Here is a 23,086-nt window from a genome sequence, read left to right as displayed (position 1 = left end):
TGCCATCTACTGCACCACGAGCACCACGAGCCTTTCACGATAAAAGTAAAGTATTTATAAAATCATAATTAAAGGAAGTAAAAAAGAATTAAGTAAAAAGAGCACACAAAATAAAATATTTTAATACATACGAAACTCCCAAGGGCAAAATCCATGGCATCATCCTCATCATCCAAACCATGAACGACATTGGCACCAATGAAAGTAGGAACGACATTGGCACCAATGGTAGTAGAAACACCTATGGTGGCACCCATGGCAGAGGCACTTGCGGCAGCACCCGCGACAACACCCGCAGAGGGTACTATATTCCCTTATACACATTAAAGAGAATGAGTATAAGGGAATATAAATAATCAATGACGGCTGCTCTTACCGTGGCTTGCCAAGAGTCGAAGGTTGAGCATCAAGTAGTACCCTGGCTCGGTAAGTCGGAGGTTGACTACCTATTAGAACCCCGCCATTTGGATGCATGCCATCACACATTTACTTACAAAGATTTTCTCCAAATGTAGTAAGAATGTTTCGGTGAATGCATTTGTTTTGTTAAAAAAAAAAACAAAAAAAATGTTTTTATTCATGGTAGGTTTTTTATCTTTAATTCTACAATACAAAAAAACAAGAAAAAAAAAAGAAAAAGAAGGGAGAATTCAATTTATTATCCCATTCTTTATTTGCATCTTTGTCTTCATCCCCTTTAAATCCCAAAAACACAACTCTAATTTTAGCAGAATCATGATGACAAAAGACCCATAAGAAACCAGAAACATTATTCTTATAACGCTACGCACCACCTTCCATAATAACAATATAATTGGCAGATTGATCATTGTTGCACCAAGTGTGTATCCTAACATTGAAGCAACTGTAACACAAAATATATGTATTTTTTTTCTATTTACCCTATTTGTTTTAATTTCAATAACAAATAAAATATATTTATTCAAGAGAATGAGTATAAAGGTATATAGAGAATTAACGATGGTTATGCTTACCATGGCTTGGTGAGACGAAGGTTGACCATTAAATAGTACCCTGGCTCGATGAGTCGGAAGTTGACCACCAATTAGCACCCCCACCATTTGGATGCATGCCATCACACATTTTCTTAAGAAGATTCTCCATAACTGCATTAAGAATGTTGGTGGAGGTGCTTGTACGAGATTCGCTTCTTTCAACACCCAATTTCGTACAGTTTAATGCATTTGTTTTGTTAAAAATAAAAAATATATTTTTATTGATGGTAGGTTTTTTTAACTTTAATTCTACCATGGAAAAAATAGAAAAAAAAAATAAGGAAGAATTTAATTTGATATCACACTCTTCATCTGCATCTTCATCTCCATCTCCTTTAAGTCTGAGAAACACAACTTTAGCCTTAGCAGAATCACTGTCACAAATGAGCCATACGAAACTAGAAACAATATTCTTATAGAGCTATGCATCCCCTTCCATAATAATCATATAACTGGTCAATTTATCATTAGTGCACCAAGTGTGTATCCTAACTATAAGACAAAATATATGTATTTTTTCTATTTACCCTATTTACATTAATTTCTTTCAATAGCAAATAAAATATACTAATTAAAGGGAATGAGTATAATTCTATATAGATAATTAATGACGATTGCGCTTACAACATCAATGGCATCATCCGCATCAACGACAACGAACGACACTGATGACATCAATGACATCATCGGCAGATATCACGACATCTCCAATGTCAGCGGCTCTGGCGGCAGCACCCGCAACAGCTCCAATGACGGCGGCGACACCCGCAGCAGCTATCGCGGCAACACCCACAGCGGCACCCGCAACAACTCTCGCGGCAACACCCGCGACGGCACCCACAACAGCACCAAAGGCAGCACCCGTAGTGACACCTGTGGCAGAGGTAGCAACACCGTAGTAGCACCCACGACAGCACCCGCGACAGAGGCAGCAACTGCGGCAACACCCACGGTAGATGCAGCAGCAGAGGCAGCATCCGCGATGACACTTGCGACAAAGGCAGCGACAGCACCCGCGACAGAGGTAGCACCCGCGGCACCCATGGTAGAGGCAGCGACAGAGGCAGCACTTGCGGTAGCACCCGTGGCAGCACCCACAACAACACCAACAGCAGCATCAGCAGCAACACCATCCTATCACAAACAAATTCAGTTGACACATTAATCAAGCAACTATAAAACAATTTCAACTATGATGCAAAAAAACAGAATGATCAAGATGCAATTCTATACAATTAGACTGAGTCAGTAACAAACATTTAAAATATTTTAGTCATAAAAATTTACATAATTTACATTTAAGAAAAATAGGTTGTACCCGCTAAGGTTTTTCTAGGGCTTGAACTACTGTAGACAAAACCGAGAGTAAGACTAGTCAAGCATTTATTCTTATTCAAAGTGATTTCACTATCACTAATAGGTTAATAGTCTCAAACTTAACTTATAAAAGCAGCTACACGTCTTGGATGTCTTACCATCTCTACTCAAACGCTCAATTTTCCAATTTTATTCACTGCATTACCCAAACTTTAACATATTTTCGAACATACTCATGTGCTAAAATTATAAAATACAAGTTAAAATTAAGCATTTTTTAAATTTAAGTCTCATTTAATTTGCCTTTTAAGTTATAACACACAAATCAACGATATACAAACTGAGTGTATCCTAATGACCCCAATCCACCTAATCAAGCCAAAAAAAATAAACCCAGATTTATCTTCAACAAACATGAGCTAGAAAAGCTACATACCTCCACGATTGATGGAAATTGACGGAGAGGGAAGAAAATGGCTAGTAAATAAGACTAATTGACGACGGGGCTAAATGAGACTAATTGAAGAGAGAAAATAACGATGACGGCGGTGTGCAGACACGAGACAAAAGGGGCAGGATTAGGGTTGATGAAGATGGACGGAGAGAGAAGAAAATGGTTAGTCAATGAGACTGATTGAAGAGAGAAAATGACGATGACAACTGCGCACAAACACGAGACAAAAGGTGTAGGATTTGGGTTGATGAACATTGACGAAGAGGGGACAAAATGGTGTCGCAACTGAAATCGTGACGGGACAACAAACCAAAAATTAAATTTGAAAAAAAAAACAGAGTTTTAGAGTCACCACCATAGTTTATTTTGGAAAACTAAGGAAAAAAAACACAAGGTCTGCAAAAAACCAGATTTTGGGTCCGGGAGTCGGTTACGCGTGGGGAAGGTATTAGCACCCCCACAACGCCCATCCTAAGACGGTACCTTTAATTAAATGTGCAAAAGTTATGTGGTTTTTTCAAAATATTTAATTTTCCCCAAAAGTAACAATAAAATGATGTACAAAAGAAAAATTATAATTTTTTGGTTTTTTGGGCCCGACGAGGATTAATCATCGCTCTTACGTATCTCCGTATGAATGGAGAATCAAGGTCTTACGTAGTTCTTTATGAAAAACTATTTGAAAAATTATTTAAAAAATGATTTAATTTGTTTTATAATTTTGAAAACCATTTTATTTAAATTTTAGTATTATTTTAAAATTTGTGTCACGTACACTAGTGACCGGTTAGACACTTGAAATAAATTCCTTTTTTCTAATCTTTTATTTTTTTCATTTTTTTAATCATTTATAAATTTTTGATATTTTTTAAAGTTATTTAAAAGTGAATGTGGATGTCATTGTGACGAGGGCAACCAGATAAATATTAAAGAGTAAATGAAGAAAGCTATTTTTTCATTCTTAGATTGGTATATAATTTTTTAGAAAAAAAGGAACGAAAGTCTAAAACGGTGTCATGCAACGCAAGCTGTCAAACAGACACCAAAGAAATGGAAAAAAAAAATATTTTTTTATGATTTTAAAAAAAATAATGAAAAATAAAAAAAATAAATTAAAAGAAAAAGAAACTAACAATGACGTACCTTCTGTCTCTTCTTTTTCTTGCCTCCTCTTCTAATATTTTTTTGTTTTTTTTTCTTTTTTCAAGAGAGATAAAAATGAGATGCGTCTGTGTGTGTGGTATTGAGAGAGAAAGAGAAAGTGTAGAGAATGTTTTCTTCTATTTTTTTTTTCTACCTCCTTCAATATTGTTTTTTTGGAAAAAGATAAAAAGAAGGTGTGTGTGGGAGTGGTGATGGAAAAGAAATAGAGAAGTGTAGAAATTTTTTTCTATCGTCATGACAGAGTGCATATTTATACACAGAGTGCATATTTATACTCACACCTTGCAATATCAATGCAATCTCAACCTTAATTGTAATGAACAATATAAGGAAGGAATTGATCATGATAGCAGCACATTATGGAGATCAAATCATAACAATTCAGAGCACAAAATCAATCAAGATCATTAATATTGATGCTAACCGTTAACAAATCACAAATCAGAGCACAATAATGAATCCTAATTAGTAATATGAAGATATATTGCTTTTAATTATTAGAATTATATCTCTAATTTCTCTATCAAAACGAAGGAGTGTGATAACAAATTAAGCTCTTCCTTCTTTTTTTCCTTTTTTTCTTTTTTTTTTTATTTTTTTTTCATCTCTCTCTTCTTCTTTTTCTTATAAAATTAAAGTTTGAAAATCTTTGAAGAAAATTTTGTTTCACATTTGTTTTATTTTCCCTTAACTAAAAAACTTTATTATTATTTTTTTTTTGAAAATAAATTTATTCACTCGGATGAAATTGGGTGTTGACAAATGGCTAGTAAATGAGACTGATTGACGGTGGCGCTAAATGAGACTGATTGAAAAGAGAAAATGACGATGATGGTGGCGCGTAGACACGAGACAGAAGGTGCAAAATTAGGGTTGACGGAGATTGACGGAGAGGGAAGAAAATGGCTAGTAAATGAGACTAATTGACGGCGGCATTAAATGAGACTGATTGAAGAGAGAAAATGACGATGACAGCGGCGCGCAGACACGAGATAAAAGGTGCAGGATTAGGGTTGATGGAGATTGACGTAGAGGGAAGAAAATGGCTAGTAAATGAGACTCATTGACGGTGGCACTAAATGAGACTGATTGAAGAGAGAAAATGATGATGAAGGCGGCGCGTAGACACAAGACAGAAGGTGCAAAATTAGGGTTGATGGAGATTGACACAGAGGGAAGAAAATGGCTAGTAAATGAGAGTAATTGACGACGACATTAAATGAGACTGATTGAAGAGAGAAAATGACGATGACGGCGGCACGCAGACACGAGATAAAAGGTGCAGAATTAGGGTTGATGGAAATTGACGTAGAGGGAAGAAAATGGCTAGTAGATGAGACTAATTGACGGTGGCGCTAAATGAGACTGATTGAGGAATGAGGATTATAGTTATGTAAATTTTTTTTTCAGATGGGGTCAGTTATCACATTGGACCGACTTTTTTTTTCTTTCTCCAATTTTTGAGGTACTGAAATAGGTATGGATTCAGGAAAAGGATTTCCCTTATATTGGATAACTGTAGGAAATACTTTATGAAATGGATGGAGTACATACCATCGTCCAAAATGACGAACTCAATTCATTATTTCAGGATAATTATTTCAAGATAATAAACGAGAACCAAAGGAAATACGTGCACAGTATAAACAACACCATACACTCAATGTGATAAAGTTTAACAATATAAAGATTTTCCACACTTGCATCCCATTATACATCAGCATACATGCTAATCTCATTAATTCCATAGAAGAAAAAAAACCTTAATATCATACAAAGAACAGTACACAGTACTTGTGTCCTTTTTTGAAGCCACAAGATTCCAATTTCCATCCATTAGCTCAGTGTGCACAATATAAACAACACAATTCACTCAATGCAATAAAGTTTAACAATATAAGAATTTTCCACACTTGCATCCAATTATACATCAGCATATGCTAATTTCATTAATTCCATAGAAAAAAAAACCTAATATCATACAAAGAACAATTATGATCCTATATAACACATGTACAATTAAAGTATGACACATTATCAAAAATCACAACAACAAGAGTTTGAGGATAAAAAACATTCTTGAGAGCATCAGGAACAACCATCCTCTTGGTCTTGTCATACGGAGGAGTGCAGTATCATTCCACGAACAGTACGCCAGAAGATCTTAGCGGGGGCGCGGAAGTGGATTGGGCCATGAGAAGGTATAGTAGGTACGCTAACATACCTATCTACCTATTTATTAATCCATGAATTATTGTTTTGTTAATTATTCAAGTCATCATATGCAGGTGGTGTGACTTTAATGGATTCTTTTCTGAAGGAATTCTACGCAGAAGTATACCAAAATCATAACAACATAAACAATCAATATTGTAAATTTGACTGTCCAATATTGACATGGTTCGTGTCATCTCTGTATTTGGCTGCTATGATTGGATCATTGTTAGCATCCACTGTCACTCAACTCTACGGGAGACTCGAAACCAGGTTCTTTGGGAATGTGTTCTTTCATCTAGGCATTATGGTGTGGTGTTTTCCTCAACAACAATCTTCGATGTTAATGGTTGGTTGCGTCTTATTGGGTTTTGGAATTGGATGGACCTTTCAAGTAATAATCCTATATATTTTATATAAACTTTTATTCAGTTTTTTGATACATTATAATTAATGCTCCTGTTTTGTGGATCTTGTGGTAGCAAGTGAATTCTCCAAAGTAGTAAAATATCTTTGGGTCTTTTTATTAAAGAGACAGTACAAACCCTAACTCACATTTGCTATAGTCATTCCTTTCTTCCAACAACTTACCGGCATGAATCTGATTTTATATAATGCTCCTATTTTGTTCAAAATCATTGGTTTTGAAGCCAATGCTTCTCTCATGTTTACCATGATTAGTGGATGCTACAATGTAATTGCCACTCTTGTCTCCATATTCACGGTTGACAAATTTGGTAGGCGAAGTCTTTTCTTGAAAAAAGTAATACAAATGTTTATTTGTCAAGTAACCTCTTTTCTTAACACTCTTTTAATGTTATTTTAATAGTACAATGTGATTAATTTGTTTGTTGTTTTTGATTTGGCTTCTCTTAGATTGTGATAGCCATAGCAATTGCATGCAAATTTGGATTTGATGGAAATCCAAGAATGTTACCAAAGTGGTATCTTATTATGGTTGTGTGTGGCATATGTGTGTACGTGACAGGAATTGCATGATCTTGGGGTCTTCTAGGATGTTTGGTTCCAAGCGAGATTTTTCCACTTGAAGTGTGTTCAAGTGCATAAAGTATCACTGTCTCTATGAACATGATATTCACCTTTGTCGTTATACAAAATTTCACCAACATATTTTGTCACATGAAGTTCAGATTGTTCATTTTCTTTGCATGTTTCATCATTGTGATGAGCACATTCATTGACTCTCTTTTTCCAGAGACTAAGGAAGTTCCCATTGAAAAAATGCATGTTGTGTGACAAAGTCATCCTTATTGGAAGAAGTTTGTTAAACAAACCGATGTCACAACTATTAGGAATGAGTATTAGGATACTATTCTTATATTTTAACTTTTTATATTATATTATTTTTAGTAGTTTAATAAGATATATGTATTTTCTTTTAGTTCCAGTTAACCACGAAACTTTTAGTTGTTCGTTTGAATTGTTAAACTATATATAAAGTTTGTTAAAAAAATATACTAAAATTTAGTAACAATTATAAATATTAATAGAAATATTTATTATGATGAGAATGAAGTTTTATGCATGGATTATTTAGGTTCAAGTTGAATAGTTGATTTTCGGAGAGGAGGCTGTGGCACTGACTTTCGGATAAAACTTGGTGCTATAGCAAAACAACTTTTTATTCACGTACAGAATAGGTTGTTCAAGAAGGGGATAGGGATGTGGATCTCACTACTATTGATTAACCGGTGTCAGTTGCTTTAATAGTTTTCCATGGACATCCACCCGCAAAGATAAGAGGCCTACACAACAACAATCCTTAGAACTCTCCGGTTCAAAGCCGCCCGCAATCGATATAAAAATAAATAAAGCATACAATTTGTATAAATGCATTTGTGATATTTTCCATGTTACAAGGAGGTTAAAGATACAATATAATATAAGGAGAATAAAGATATAATACAATATAAGGAGGATAAAGATGCAATAAGGAGGATAGAGATACAAGGAGGATCTCATGTTATTTGTGTATATCAATTTTTTTCATCTCATTTATGGTTAATAAGTTTTTTTTTTCTAGTTGTGTTGGTACTATTTTTATTCTGTGCCATCTACTGCCCCACGACCAGCAGCACCACGAGCCTTTCACGATAAAAGTAAAATATTTATAAAATCATTATTAAAGGAAGTAAAAAAGAATTAAGTAAAAAGACCACACAAAATAAAATATTTTAATACATACAAAACTCCCAAGGGCAAAATCCATGGCATCATCCTCATCATCCAAACCATGAATGACATTGGCACCAATGAAAGTAGGAACGACATTGGCACCAATGAAAGTAACGCCGGCGGCGACCACAGTATCCTCGGCGTCCTCGGCACCGGCGGTTGCACCCGCAGCAACTCCAACAACGGGGGCTCCAACAACGGCGGCACCTGCAGCAGCTCCTATGGTGGCACCCACGGTGGCCGCGGTGGTGGCACTGGAAGCACCTATGGTGGCACCCACGACAGAGGCACCTTCGACAGCACCCGCAGAGGCACCCGCAGAGGGTACTATATTCCCTTATACTAATTAAAGGGAATGAGTATAAGGGAATATAGATAATCAATGACGGTTGCTCTTACCGTGGCTTGCCAAGGTCAAAGGTTGAGCATCAAGTAGTACCCTAGCTCGGTGAGTCGGAGGTTGACCACCAATTAGAACCCCCGCCATTTGGATGCATGCCATCGTACTTTTACTTAAGAAGATTCTCCCTAATTGTACTAAGAATGTTGGTGGAGGTGCTTGTACGGGATTCACTTCTTCCAATACCCAATTTCGTTTGGGTGAATGCATTTGTTTTTTTTTTTTTAAATAAAATAAAATAAAAAATGTTTTTCATTGATGGTAGGTTTTTTAACTTTAATTCTACCATGGAAAAAAAAGAAAAAAAAGGAGAATTTAATTTGTTATCACATTCTTTATCTGCATCTTCGTCACCAACTCATTTAAATCCCAAAAACACAACTCTAACCTTAGCAGAATCACCGTCACAAAAGACCCATAAGAAACCAGAAACATTGTTCTTATAATGCTATGCACCCGCTTCCATAATAACCATATAACTTGCAGATTGACCACTCTTGCACCAAGTGTGTATACTAACACTGACGCAACTCTAAGACAAAATATGTTTTTTTTTTTTCTATTTACCCTATTTGCTTTAATTTCAATAAAAAAATAAAATATACTTATTCAAGGGAATGAGTATAAAGGTATATAGAAAACTAATGATGGTTGCGCTTGCCATGGTTTGGTGAGTCAGAGGTTGACCACCAATTAGTACCCTGGCTCGGTGAGTCGAAGGTTGACTACCAATTAGAACCCCGTCATTTTGATGCATGCCATCACAAATTTACTTAAGAAGATTCTCCCTACCTCGAAGGTTGAGCATCAAGTAGTATCCTACCTCGACGAGTAAGAGGTGCACTAGTAATTAATACCCCCGCCGTTTGGAAGCATGCCATCAAACATCTCCGGAAAAAGATTCTCCCTACCTGTACTAAAAGTGCTGGTAGGGATACTCGTACAGGATTCGCCTCCAGGTCTACTACCCCACGACCAGCACCACGAGCCTTTCACGATAAAAGTAAAGTATTAATAAAATCATAATTAAAGAAGTAAAAAAGAATTAAGTAAAAGACCACACAAAATAAAATATTTTAATACATACCAAACTCCCAAGGGCAAAATCCATGGCATCATCATCATCCAAACCATGAACAACATTGGCACCAATGAAAGTAAGAACGCCGGTGGCACCAATGAAAGTAGGAACGCCAGTGGCGACCACAGTATCCTCGACGTCCTCGGCAACTCCAAAAACGGGGGCTCCAACAACGGTGTCCTCCCCGACAGGGGCTCCCGACGGGGGCTCCAACAGCGGTGTCCGCACCGACGGGGGCTCCAACAACGGTGTCCGCACCGACGGGGGCTCCAACAACGGTGTCCGCACCGACGGGGGCTCCAAAACGGTGTCCGCACGGACGAGGGCTCCAACAACGGTGTCCGCACCGACGGGGGCTCCAACAACGGTGTCCGCACCGACGGGGGCTCCAACAACGGTGTCCGCACCGACGGGGGCTCCAACAACGGTGTCCGCATCGACGGGGGCTCCAACAACGGTGTCCGCACCGACGGGGGCTCCAACAACGGTGTCCTCACCGACGGGGGCTCCAACAACGGTGTCCTCACCGACGGGGGCTCCAACAACGGTGTTCTCACCGACGGATCCACCCGCAGCAACTCCAACAACAGCGGCTCCTGCGGCGGCACCTGCAGTAGCTCCTGCGGCAGCACCTGCAGCAGCTCCTGCGGCAGCACCCGCGGTGGTGGCAGTGGAAGCACCCGCAGAGGCACCCGCAGAGGCACCCGCAGAGGCACCCGCAGAGGCACCTGCAGAGGAACCTGCAGAGGCACCCGCGGCAGCACCCGCGGCAGCACCCGCGGCAGCACCTGTAGAGGCACCTGCAGAGGCACCTGCAGTACCCGCGGAGGCACCAGCAGCAGCACCCGCAGCAGCACCTGCAGCACCCGCGGAGGCACCAGCAGCAGCACCCGCAGCAGCACCCGCCTATCACGAATAAATTCAGTTGACACATTAATCAAGCAACTATAAAGCAATTTCAACTATGATGCAACAAAACAGAATGATCAAGACACAATTCTATACAACAGAATGATCAAGACACAATTCTATACAATTAGACTGCTTGAACTACTGTAGAGAAAGTAAAACTTGTCAAGCATCTATTCTTATTCAAAGTGATTTCACTATCACTAATAGGTTAATAGTCTCAAACTAACTTATAAAAGCAATTGCACGTCTTGGATGTCTTACCATCTCTACTCAAACGCTCTATTTTTTCAATTTTATTAACTGCATTACCCAAACTTTAACATATTTTCGAACATATTCATGTGCTAAAATTAAAACATACAAATTAAAATTAAGCATTTTTTTAATTTAAATCTCATTTAATTTGCTTTTTAAAACTGACAGTATTCTAATGACCCCAATCCATCTAATGGCAAAAAAAAAATAAACCCAGATTTATCTTAAGCACACAGAAAAGCTACATACCTCCATGATTGATTGATGAAGATTGACAGATAGGGAAGAAATTGCTAGGCGGCGCCAAATGAGACTGATATTAAAAATATGAAGGAAAATTAATCACACAGAACAAGTAAAATGCAGGGAAGAAAATGTGAAAAAAAAAGAAATCAATCACAGTAAATAAAATATTAATACGTAGAGATGATAAATTATGTAAAGCATATTAATAAAAAAGAAAGATATTAAGCATATGAAAGAAAATTAATCACACAGAACAAGTAAAATGCATTCTCTCCCTAAAGATTAGGTCAGATGTTGATATGAGGAAAACCCTATTGGATAGAGTTTCAAAAAAGGCCTTTGGTACCTCTTAACAGTAAAATGAACTTATTAAACAACAGCAATCACAAGTTGGACAGCAAATTGATATCAGAAAACAGCAAACAATGACAACTAAGAGAAACAAAAACTCAACAGGACCAGTGACGCGACAAGATGGCAAAGATGAAGTTATCTATTTCAATCACAAGACCTCACACCAATACTGGAATGAAAACATGGTACTGGTTAAGCAAACAGGAATCACTTATGCACAAGTGTAAAGCAGTTTCAACATTGATTCATACAAATATAAATTGCAGCTACGGAATTCCAACAACAATTTGAATCAACTTAAATGAGACTGCCAGATAAGAACTGCACCAGAACAAAATCAGCCTAAGCAGCAACTAAACCAGTTGATTTCCACTGGATTTATCTGAACAAAGACAGATCAATCACAGATATGGAATCATGCAGATGTGGTTCAGTCGACAAGCATCACTGGCCAGACATATACACCTCAATCAATAACATGAACATACGAAACAATGAAACCCAGATGCATTTGGACAGCAAATTGATATCAGAAAACAGCAGACAATGACAACTCAGAGAAACAAAAACTCAACAGGACCAGTGACGCGACACGATTGCAAAGATGAAGTTATCTGTTTCAATCACAAGACCTCACACCAATACTGGAATGAAAACATGGTACTGGTTAAGCAAACATGAATCACTTGTATCAGCCTAAGCAGCAACTAAACCAGTTGATTTCCCCTGGATTTATCTGAACAAAGACAGATCAATCACAGATATGGAATCATGCAGATGTGGTTCAGTCGACAAGCATCACTGGCCAGACATCTACACCTCAATCAATAACATGAAGATATTAAACATATGAAGGAAAATTAATCACACAGAACAAGTAAAATGCAGGGAAGAAAATGTGAAAAAAAAAAGAAATCAATCACAGTAAATAAAATATTAATACGTAGAGATGATAAATTATGTAAAGCATATTAATAAAAAAGAAAGATATTAAGCATATGAAAGAAAATTAATCACACAGAACAAGTAAAATGCATTCTCTCCCTAAAGATTAGGTCAGATGTTGATATGAGGAAAACCCTATTGGATAGAGTTTCAAAAAAGGCCTTTGGTACCTCTTAACAGTAAAATGAACTTATTAAACAACAGCAATCACAAGTTGGACAGCAAATTGATATCAGAAAACAGCAAACAATGACAACTAAGAGAAACAAAAACTCAACAGGACCAGTGACGCGACAAGATGGCAAAGATGAAGTTATCTATTTCAATCACAAGACCTCACACCAATACTGGAATGAAAACATGGTACTGGTTAAGCAAACAGGAATCACTTATGCACAAGTGTAAAGCAGTTTCAACATTGATTCATACAAATATAAATTGCAGCTACGGAATTCCAACAACAATTTGAATCAACTTAAATGAGACTACCAGATAAGAACTGCACCAGAACAAAATCAGCCTAAGCAGCAACTAAACCAGTTGATTTCCACTGGATTTATCTGAACAAAGACAGATCAATCACAGATATGGAATCATGCAGATGTGGTTCAGTCGACAAGCATCACTGGCCAGACATATACACCTCAATCAATAACATGAACATACGAAACAATGAAACCCAGATGCATTTGGACAGCAAATTGATATCAGAAAACAGCAGACAATGACAACTCAGAGAAACAAAAACTCAACAGGACCAGTGACGCGACACGATTGCAAAGATGAAGTTATCTGTTTCAATCACAAGACCTCACACCAATACTGGAATGAAAACATGGTACTGGTTAAGCAAACAGGAATCACTTGTATCAGCCTAAGCAGCAACTAAACCAGTTGATTTCCCCTGGATTTATCTGAACAAAGACAGATCAATCACAGATATGGAATCATGCAGATGTGGTTCAGTCGACAAGCATCACTGGCCAGACATCTACACCTCAATCAATAACATGAAGATATTAAACATATGAAGGAAAATTAATCACACAGAACAAGTAAAATGCAGGGAAGAAAATGTGAAAAAAAAAAGAAATCAATCACAGTAAATAAAATATTAATACGTAGAGATGATAAATTATGTAAAGCATATTAATAAAAAAGAAAAATATTAAGCATATGAAAGAAAATTAATCACACAGAACAAGTAAAATGCATTCTCTCCCTAAAGATTAGGTCAGATGTTGATATGAGGAAAACCCTATTGGATAGAGTTTCAAAAAAGGCCTTTGGTACCTCTTAACAGTAAAATGAACTTATTAAACAACAGCAATCACAAGTTGGACAGCAAATTGATATCAGAAAACAGCAAACAATGACAACTCAGAGAAACAAAAACAGGACCAGTGACGCAACACGATGGCGAAGATTGGCGAAGATGAAGTTATCTGTTTCAATCACCAGACTGGAATGAAAACATGGTACTGGTTAAGCAAATAGGAATCACTTATGCTTACTCTATCCGCTAAAGACGATGAGCAGACACGAGACCGACGGAGAGGGAAGAAAGCTCTTACTCTATCCGCTAAAGACGATGACGGCGTGCAGGAGGGAAGAAAATGGGCGCGCAGACACGAAAACGAAAGAGAGGATTAGGGTTGATGACGTGGAAGGAAGAAAATGTTGAGACTGGTTTTTTTTTCAGATGGCTTGCACATTGGACCTGTTACAAAGAGTTACTGGAAAAAAAACACTTGCATCCAATTATACATTATTCATCTAATCTCATTAATTAATATCATACAAAATACCGTACACAATATGCATTAAGATACGAAGGCTTCTTATTCCACAAGAACGAAAACATTTTTTCATTCTTTCATATACTAGGGGATTTCACTTGGAAAAGAAAATGTCCCATACTAATGGATTCGGGTCCACGACGATGGGTTCAAATGTACGAGATCTTGTAGCACTTAACAATGAGGCCCTATCGATTAGTATTATACAAAAAAAATCCATCATAGACACTAATATAATTAGTTCTGTTCTTCATAGACAAACTTGGGATTTCCGATCTCAGGTAAGATCGGTTCAGGATCATGGGATCCTTTTCTATCAGATAGATAGGAAGGGCTGTTTCACAAAATGTACTTCTAAGTAATTGCTCCATAGATCCTATATCTATCTATATGAAGAAGAAATCATGTGATGGGATTCTTATTTGTACAAATGGTACTTCGAACTTGGAACGAGTACGAAGAAATTAAGACACAAGATTCTAATTTCCATCCAACGTGCATAGTATAAACAACACCATTCACTCAATTTATTCACTCAATTTATTTAATAAAGTAAGTTTAAACAAATTTTCCACAAATTTTTCACACTTGCATCCAATGTGCTAATTTCATTAATTCCATAGGAAAAAAATCCAGAAAAAAAATCCTAATATCCTACAAAGAACAATTATGATCCTACAAAGAGTTAGAGGATAAACAACATTCTTGAGCATCAGGAACAACCATCCTTTAGTCATATGTATGGAGGAGTGCGGTATCATTCCACGAACTTACGCCAGAAGATCTTAGCGGGGGCGCGGAAGCGGATTGGGCCCCGGAAGCGGATTGGGCCATGAGAAGGTTTGGTGTTCATGCGTTTACGCAGGAATCTTGTACGCCAGGGATGCAGATCTCTTCGCACCGCACCACTACTACCTTTTGGCCTTTGAGAAGTTATTTCGCCACAATGGACGCGAGTCGACCCAGCATGTGGTGACGCGAGTCGACCCAGCATGTGGCGCTGTGAGTCAGCCACCACCCACTTTGCGCAGATTCCCAAACCTGACACCATCTTCACTTCACTTCGCAACGCAACACAACAAAACAGAGAACATTAGGGTTTTTGAAGTTGCCTCTGGGCTGGATTTTGGGCCTAGCCCAACTCGCTTAACATACTTTCTACGTAACTGATTAGGTCTTTTTTCCTTCGCCTCCAAAATTTCTTTAAATTCTTAAAAAACTCTGTGACCATTTAAGAGAATCTATGGACATCACATTTTCAAAATTATTTCTGGATGTCAACTTTCAAAAGTCAAAATATATGATTTCCGAAAACCAAAATATATCACTGGAAGTTGACTTCCGGAAGTCAAAATGTATCACCGAAAATCAAAAATATTACCGGAAGACGACTTCCGAAAATCAAAATGTATCACCGAAACTCAACTTCCGAAAGTCAAAAAATTAATTCTATTTTTAATATTTTTAATTCTTTTGTTTTCTAACTTTTAATTGTTTTTTTAGTTTATTATTTATTTTTTATGTTTTCATATTTTTTAATATATATTTTAAATATAAAAAAATTATAATATCTATATATATAATTTTATTTTTATTTAATATACAAAAAAATAAATATAAAAATAAAAATAAGTAAAATTAAAATAATATTAAACTATAAATAAAAAAAATAAAAAAATAAAAACAATATTCTCCTTCATTTAATTTTATTTAATATTAAAATTGATTTTAAAATAATAAAACTTTAAATTAAAAAAAAAAAATATATATATATATATATATATATATATATTCGTTTTTTTAAAATTTAAAATTTCATTATTTAAAAAATTCAAATAAAATATAAAATACTATACACATTAAATATATAAATAAAATAATTATAATAATATCAATAAAATAAATAAAATAGAAAAATAATTTAAATTAAAATAGTTAAACTTTAACTAAAAACAGAAAATATATATATATATATATATATATATATATATATATATATATTTCATTTATTAAAAAAAATTAAAGATTTATTATTTTAATTTAAATTATTTTTCAATTTTATATTTTAAATTTTTATTTAGCATTTTTTTACTTATTTTGTATTTTCTAAAGTAATTTTTCTTTTAAATTTATATATTTTATAATTTTTAATTTTTTTAATATGTGTTTTGAAAAATAAAATAAAATAAAAGTTAGAAAACATAAATTTTAAAAAGAATTAAAAATATTTAAAATAAAATTAATTTTTTGACTTCCGGAAGTTGACTTCCGGAAAATAATTTTTTAATTTTGGAAGTCAACTTCCGGTGATACATTTTGACTTTCGGAAGTCGACTTCCGATAATATATTTTGACTTCCGGAAGTAATTTTGGAAGTGTGATGTCCGTGGATTTTCTTTGATGGTCAAAGAGTTTTTTTGAGAATTTAAAGAAATTTTGGAGGTGCTGAAGAAATGTTTAGAGGTGTAGGAAAAAATACCCAACTGATTATCATTTAGGTTTTTTAACATAAAAGTGTTAAATTTTTAAATTTAGTATTTAGAGATGTGAGAAATCTTTTTTATGATCTTTTGAAAACATTTATGCACTCATCTCTTATTTTGAGTTTGGAATTGTTTATCTATTTTTCTATCTTCATAAGTAAAATAAGTCCAATTAGAAAAGTTGGTGAAAAAGAGACACTACTTACATTTCAATTTATTTTTAATAAAAAAATAATATTAATAACAGTAGTTAAATAAAAAAATGGTGAATTGTTGTTACATTTAAAATAGAAATATAAAATTTTAAACATAATCAACGGTAAGTACAAATATAAAATGTATTTACTAAAAGAAATAATCTCCCTTTCATATTGCTATAAATATACAATTTATACTCATTTTTATAACTTTAATTAAAAATAATGGTATTTTAATTTTTTTAATAACATGATATACATGATAATATAAACATAATTAGAATAAGGGTTAAATATATTTTTGGTCCTTAAAGTTTGAGCGAAATTTGGATTTAGTCCCTCATCAAAATTTTTAACCAATTTAGTTCTTCATTTTTTTAAATGTGTGAATTTAGTCCTTTTAACCAAATTTTGTTAAGTTTATCTGACGTTTCAAGCACATTTCATGATAGTATTTAAATTATTTACACTGTTTTGACACATTTTTGCTTCAATGTTAATTTAAATACTATCATAAAATGTGCTTTATCAGATAAATTTAACAAAATTTAGTTAAAAGGACTAAATTTACATATTTTAAAAGATGAAAGACTAAATTAATATAAAATTTTAATAAGAAACTAATTCTAAAATTTATTTAAAACTTGAGAAAGAAAAATATATTTAATCCTTAAAATAATATATTAAAAGTGGATCGAGAGAATATAAAAATGGAAGTATGTTTGAGCGGAGAATGCATGAAGCATAACAGCAAAATGTGTGGTGGCTGGGCCCCATTTTCATATCTGTCACCCAACAGGACATGCAGAGAAATAATGATAAGATTTTGTTGCACGTGGTGGTGGAACCCACTGTTTATTGATGAACTGTGATGACGTGCACAAACCTATGATGATGAATCTGTTTTTCTCGTTGTGATGGGCTTTCTTCAGAAGATGCTTCCTAGACTTTCAAGCATTTTTTTACACTTTCAACATTTTTTTAAATTCCCAAAAAATCTTTTAATTATCATCAGAAGTGGATTTTTGGAAGTCAAAATATATTAGCGTAAGTCGACTTTTGGAAGTCAAAATATATCATCGAAAATCAACTTCAGGAAGCCAAAATATATCACCAGAAGTCGACTTTCGGAAGTCAAAATATCATCCAAAATTGACTTCCGAAAGTCAAAATGTATCACCGGAAGTCAACTTCCGGAAGTAAAAAATTATTACCGGAAGTCAAAAAACATTACCGGAAGTTGACTTCCGGAAACAAAAAAATTAATTATATTTAAAATATTTTTAATTTTTTTTTAAAATTTATGTTTTCTAACTTTTATTTTATTTTATTTTATTTTTTAAAATAAATATTAAAAATATTAAAAATTATAAAATATATAAATTTAAAAGAAAAATTACTTTAGGTTTTTTTTCTGTTTTTAGTTAAAGTTTTACTATTTTAATTTAAATTATTTTTCTATTTTATTTATTTTTTTGATATTATTATAATTATTTAATTTATACATTTAATGTGTATAGTATTTTATATTTTATTTGAATTTTTATTTAATTTTATTTAAAAATTAAATATTTAAATTTAATCATATTTTTTTTTAAAATCAATTATATATTTTTTATATTTTAAATTTAAATTTATTTTAATATAATTTAATAAAAATTTAATAAAAATAAAAAATGAATTAAAAAAATCATATTTAAAATAATATATATATATATATTTTGACTTTTGGAAGTCGATTTCCGGTGATATATTTTGACTTCCGGAAGTCGACTTCTGATGATATATTTTGACTTCTGGAAGTCATATATTTTGATTTCCGAAAGTCGACATCAAGAAGTAATTTTTGGGGTGTGGTGTCCGTGGGTTTCTTAAATGGTTAGATAGTTTTTTAGGAATTTAAAAAATTTTGGAAGGTATAGAAGAAATTTTAAAGATGTAGGAAGGAAGACCCGAAAATGATAGTGTGAATGTGAGTCACTATAGCCCAAAACCGAACAATAAAAGTGTGTAGTATTTGAAACATTGACGAGGAAACAAATGGACTAAAGAGAACAGTGTTGAAAGAGACTATAGAGCCAAAATATTGGCTTTTCTTCGGTGTGGAAATCTCTATTCATTTTTTTTTTTTTTTTGAGAAGGAGTGAGGATAAAACTTCATCTATAATTAATTTTATGATAATAAAAAACAATGAATGTAATTAATTTTTACACCATCATCACTATATTGACAAATAGTCATAAAATACAAAATAATATTATAAATAAATGGGTATAAAATAATTATAAAAACATTAATTTTATTAATTATTATAAGCATATGATAAAACATTTTGAATTTTTCATCTTACACTAGGTATTTCTTTTTTATATGATGAAAACTAAAACGTTTATTAACAAAGATAAACATATAGAGAATAAGAGAATAAAAAATGTTTATATATAGAGTTGAAAAATAAATTTCTTTATTAATGATTAGGTTTCTTCACTTCAGCGAAATTGATTAAAAAAAACATGCAAATTAAAAAGTAATTTCAATGATTAATAAATTTAAAAGTGTTGAAAAACAAATAAAAGTTTAAATTAATATTTTCATCTCACCATGATTCTCAAACACTGATATCTGTTTAGAAAACACAATTTAAAAACACCACATTATAAAACCATTTTTTTCCTTTCAGTTTTTGTATGAAATTCTCCTACATCATTATTGATATTAAATAAAATAAAATAAATAGATATAAACATATTTGAATTTTTTTTATTAAAGAATTTGTCCGAAAAATCTAACCTAAGTAGATTTCCTCAAATTCTCACGTTGTGTTTGGATTAGGAAGTAAATTTAAAAAATTGAGAGAAAGAAAAAAAAATAATGAAAAGAGGATAGAAACTGAAACTTGGATTAAGAAAAAATAGTATGAAATAAATAGGGAAATCAGAGAAAAAATTACAATAGATTTTATTAATGTGATAAATTAAAGTTTTCTAATCTATGAATTTGTAAATTTAAATTTGAGAAGATAGATTAGATCTAAAAGGGTCAAGAGAAGAAAAGGTTTGAGAAAATAGGCACATCGATCTAAAAATGTTGTAAGTTACCTTTTAAATAAAAGTTAGATAATGGACTGTCTGAGGACGAGATAGTTATTAAATTAGTTTTATATTTGACATTACGAAAATAATTTAAAGATTATAGTTTAGTTTAACATTTTCTTCACTTATCAATTGTAATTGAGGTTTGAAGGGAATCTATATCATTTTTATTCATACCTATCTATAATTTTAAATAATTAACATCATTATAAAAATTTACTTACACTTTATTAAGTTTTGTATAAATTAAATAGTATTATAAAATTATAAATATTAAAAAAATGCGAATATACATGCCCATTTCACTTGTAACAAATTGAAGATATTATAGGTCGTAAATTAAGGTAGATATACAGTTACAAATTGAAGAGATTATAGGCCATAAATTAAGATCTTATTTGTTCTGAGTGTGATACTTGTTGGTGCGTGATGTTGTTTGCACTATCTCCGCATCAATTAATTATTGTTTGAGAATGAGAGAAGCTTTTATTCCAAATGAATCTTTTGGAAGGAATTATCCACAAAAATTGACATTTACAGTTTTCATGATCTGTTTTGGAGCTGCATTAAGTGGATTAATGGCTGGTTATGTACTGGGTATGGCAGGTGGTGTGACTTTAATGGATTCTTTTCTGAAGGAATTCTACCCAGAAGTATACCAAAATCATAACATCATAAACGATCAATATTGTAAATTTGACAGTCCAATATTGACATGGTTAATATCATCTCTGTATTTGGCTGCTATGATTGGATCATTGTTAGCATCCACTTTCACTCGACTCTACGGGAGACTCGAAACCAGGTTCTTTGGGAATTTGTTCTTTCACTTTGGCATTATGGTGTGGTGTTTTCCTCAACAACAATCTTCGATGTTAATGGTTGGTTGCGTCTTATTGGGTTTTGGAATTGGATGGACCTTTCAGGTAATAATCCTATATATTTTTATATAAACTTTTATTCACTTTTTGATACATAATAATTAATGATATATTATGAGTAATAAAAACTGATTTAAGATTTTTTTTTCTCATAAATATTGTTTAATCATGTTTTAAAATTAAAATAATTATTCAGACGATATTTTTTAAATTAATAAACTTAATAGAAAAGATAAGTGTTATTTGATGTAATTTTAGACTTACAATGTGCAGAGATTGCACATTTTTAAAATTTAAACTTATAAGGTAAATTAAGTGTTAAAGTAATCTTTCATTAATTAGGTAAAATGCATCATATGAAAAAGAAAAAGTCTTGATGGTTAATGTTATGTATTGTTATGTTACAAAGTTTTTTTTTTTTTTTGAATAGTCTGTGCCGATATATATATCGGAATTTGCTCCCTATAAATACAGAGGAGCTCTTAATATGCTGTTTCAATTGACAATAACTATTGGCATCTTTGTTGCAAATGTCTTCAACTACATTTTCTCTCGGATGGAGAGCGGAGAAGAATGGTTCGTTAACTTATTATATTATGCAACATTTCCTGCTGTTATGACGACCCTCAGTCTAATGTTTCCTCTAATCTTTCGTCTGGATACACCAATTTCTTTGATTGTACGAGGTTTTAATAAGAGAGCTAAGATAACACTTATTAGGATTCGAGGAACTACAGATGTAAAGGAGGAGTTTGAAGATCTTTTGGTAGCAAGTGAATCCTCAAAAGTAGTAAAACACCCTTGGGTCTCTTTATTAAAGAGACAATACAGACCCCAACTCACATTTGCCATAGTCATTCCCTTCTTCCAACAACTTACTGGTATGAATGTGATTGTATATAATGCTCCTGTTTTGTTCAAAACCATTGGTTTTGAAGCCAATGCTTCTCTCTTGTTTGCCATGATTACTGGATGCTGCAATGTAATTGCCACTCTTGTCTCCATATTCACGGTTGATAAATTTGGTAGGCGAAGTCTTTTCTTGAAAGGAGTAATACAAATGTTTATTTGTCAGGTAACCTTTTTTCTTAACACTCTTTTAATGTTATTTTAATAGTACAATGTGATAATCTATTTGTTGTTTTTGATTTGGCTTCTCTTAGATTGTGATAGCCATAGCAATTGCATGCAAATTTGGATTTGATGGAAACCCAGGAATGTTACCAAAGTGGTATGTTATTGTGGTTGTGTGTGGCATATGTGTGTATGTGACAGGAATTGCATGGTCTTGGGGTCCTCTAGAATGTTTGGTTCCAAGCGAGATTTTTCCACTTGAAGTGCGTTCAAGTGCACAAAGTATCACTGTCTCCATGAACATGATATTCACCTTTGTCGTTATACAAAATTTCACCAACATATTTTGTCACATGAAGTTCGGATTGTTCATTTTCTTTGCATGTTTCATCATTGTGATGAGCACATTCATTGACTCTCTTCTACCAGAGACTAAGGAAGTTCACATTGAAAAAATGCATGTTGTGTGGCAAAGTCATCCTTATTGGAAGAAGTTTGTTAAACAAACCGATGTTACAACTATTAGGAATGAGTATTAGGATACTATTCTTATATTTTAACTTTTTATAATATATACTATTTTTAGTAGTTTAATAAGAAATATGTATTTTCTTTTAGTTCTGGTTAGTTCCACTTAACCATGGAACTTTTAGTTGTTCGTTTGAATTGTTAGAATATATATAATATTTAGTAAAAAAATGTTACCAAAATTTAGTAACATTTTATCAAATGTTAAATATACCTTATGTTATTAGTACTTTTTTGTATCAATTATAAATATTAATAGAAATGTTTATTATGATGAGAATGAAGTTTTATGCATGGATTATTTAGGTTCAAGTTGAATAGTTGATTTTAAAAATAAATAAAGCATATAATTTGTATAAATACATTTGTGATATTATCCATTTTACAAGGAGGATAAAGATAGGATAAAGATACCATACAATACAAGGAGGATAAAGATACTTAATTTTGTTATGCTAATTCGTACAAATGATATTG

General features: G+C 33.2%; 2 protein-coding genes and 2 pseudogenes across 12 annotated transcripts; 2 read left to right on the top strand and 2 right to left on the bottom strand.

Annotated features, from left to right (window-relative positions):
* The first annotated feature begins 6,348 nt into the window (after positions 1-6,348).
* LOC146885901 (sugar transport protein 1 pseudogene) lies at positions 6,349-7,491 on the top strand (annotated as a pseudogene).
* Positions 7,492-8,979: 1,488 nt separating this feature from the next.
* LOC114186822 (uncharacterized) lies at positions 8,980-15,470 on the bottom strand. 11 transcript variants are annotated; one of them, XM_085675193.1, is made up of 6 exons: positions 15,128-15,470; positions 13,350-13,468; positions 11,259-11,325; positions 10,721-10,748; positions 9,849-10,570; positions 8,980-9,750 (listed from the first exon to the last, which is right to left on the bottom strand). In XM_085675193.1, the coding sequence occupies exons 3-6, from the start codon at positions 11,262-11,264 to the stop codon at positions 9,550-9,552; spliced, it is 957 nt and encodes a 318-aa protein (XP_085531319.1). In that variant the 5' UTR covers positions 11,265-11,325; positions 13,350-13,468; positions 15,128-15,470; the 3' UTR covers positions 8,980-9,549. The 11 variants fall into 11 exon arrangements, with proteins under 11 accessions (XP_085531319.1, XP_085531315.1, XP_085531317.1 ...); XM_085675189.1 differs by having other exon boundaries at positions 13,350-13,545; positions 15,077-15,469; XM_085675191.1 differs by having other exon boundaries at positions 13,350-13,545; positions 15,128-15,469.
* Positions 15,111-15,404, bottom strand: LOC146885900 (large ribosomal subunit protein uL13z pseudogene; annotated as a pseudogene).
* Positions 15,471-20,589: 5,119 nt separating the features above from the next.
* On the top strand, positions 20,590-22,704 carry LOC114188574 (sugar transport protein 1-like). The gene is made up of 3 exons (XM_028077146.2): positions 20,590-21,052; positions 21,438-22,082; positions 22,171-22,704. The coding sequence occupies exons 1-3, from the start codon at positions 20,600-20,602 to the stop codon at positions 22,618-22,620; spliced, it is 1,548 nt and encodes a 515-aa protein (XP_027932947.2). The 5' UTR covers positions 20,590-20,599; the 3' UTR covers positions 22,621-22,704.
* Positions 22,705-23,086: the final 382 nt, after the last annotated feature.

Source organism: Vigna unguiculata, chromosome 6 (genome assembly GCF_037176805.1).
Source record: "Vigna unguiculata cultivar grain cowpea cultivar isolate G323 ecotype 2 chromosome 6, ASM3717680v1, whole genome shotgun sequence".
NCBI lineage: Eukaryota > Viridiplantae > Streptophyta > Magnoliopsida > Fabales > Fabaceae > Vigna > Vigna unguiculata.
This window is presented reverse-complemented; position numbering and strand designations above follow the sequence as displayed.

Excerpts from the sequence above, each read along its gene's own strand:
- LOC114186822 (XM_085675193.1), bottom strand. Across the intron at positions 10,571-10,720 it reads TGCTGCGGGTGCTGCTGCTG|GTGCCTCTGCGGGTGCCTCT; the intron begins GTGCCTCCGCGG and ends GTTCCTCTGCAG. Across the intron at positions 9,751-9,848 it reads ATTTTGCCCTTGGGAGTTTG|GCTCGTGGTGCTGGTCGTGG; the intron begins GTATGTATTAAA and ends TTATCGTGAAAG.
- LOC114188574 (XM_028077146.2), top strand. The coding sequence starts at position 20,600 with ATGAGAGAAGCTTTTATTCCAAATGAATCTTTTGGAAGGAATTATCCA. Across the intron at positions 21,053-21,437 it reads GAATTGGATGGACCTTTCAG|TCTGTGCCGATATATATATC; the intron begins GTAATAATCCTA and ends TTTTTTGAATAG. Across the intron at positions 22,083-22,170 it reads TACAAATGTTTATTTGTCAG|ATTGTGATAGCCATAGCAAT; the intron begins GTAACCTTTTTT and ends GGCTTCTCTTAG.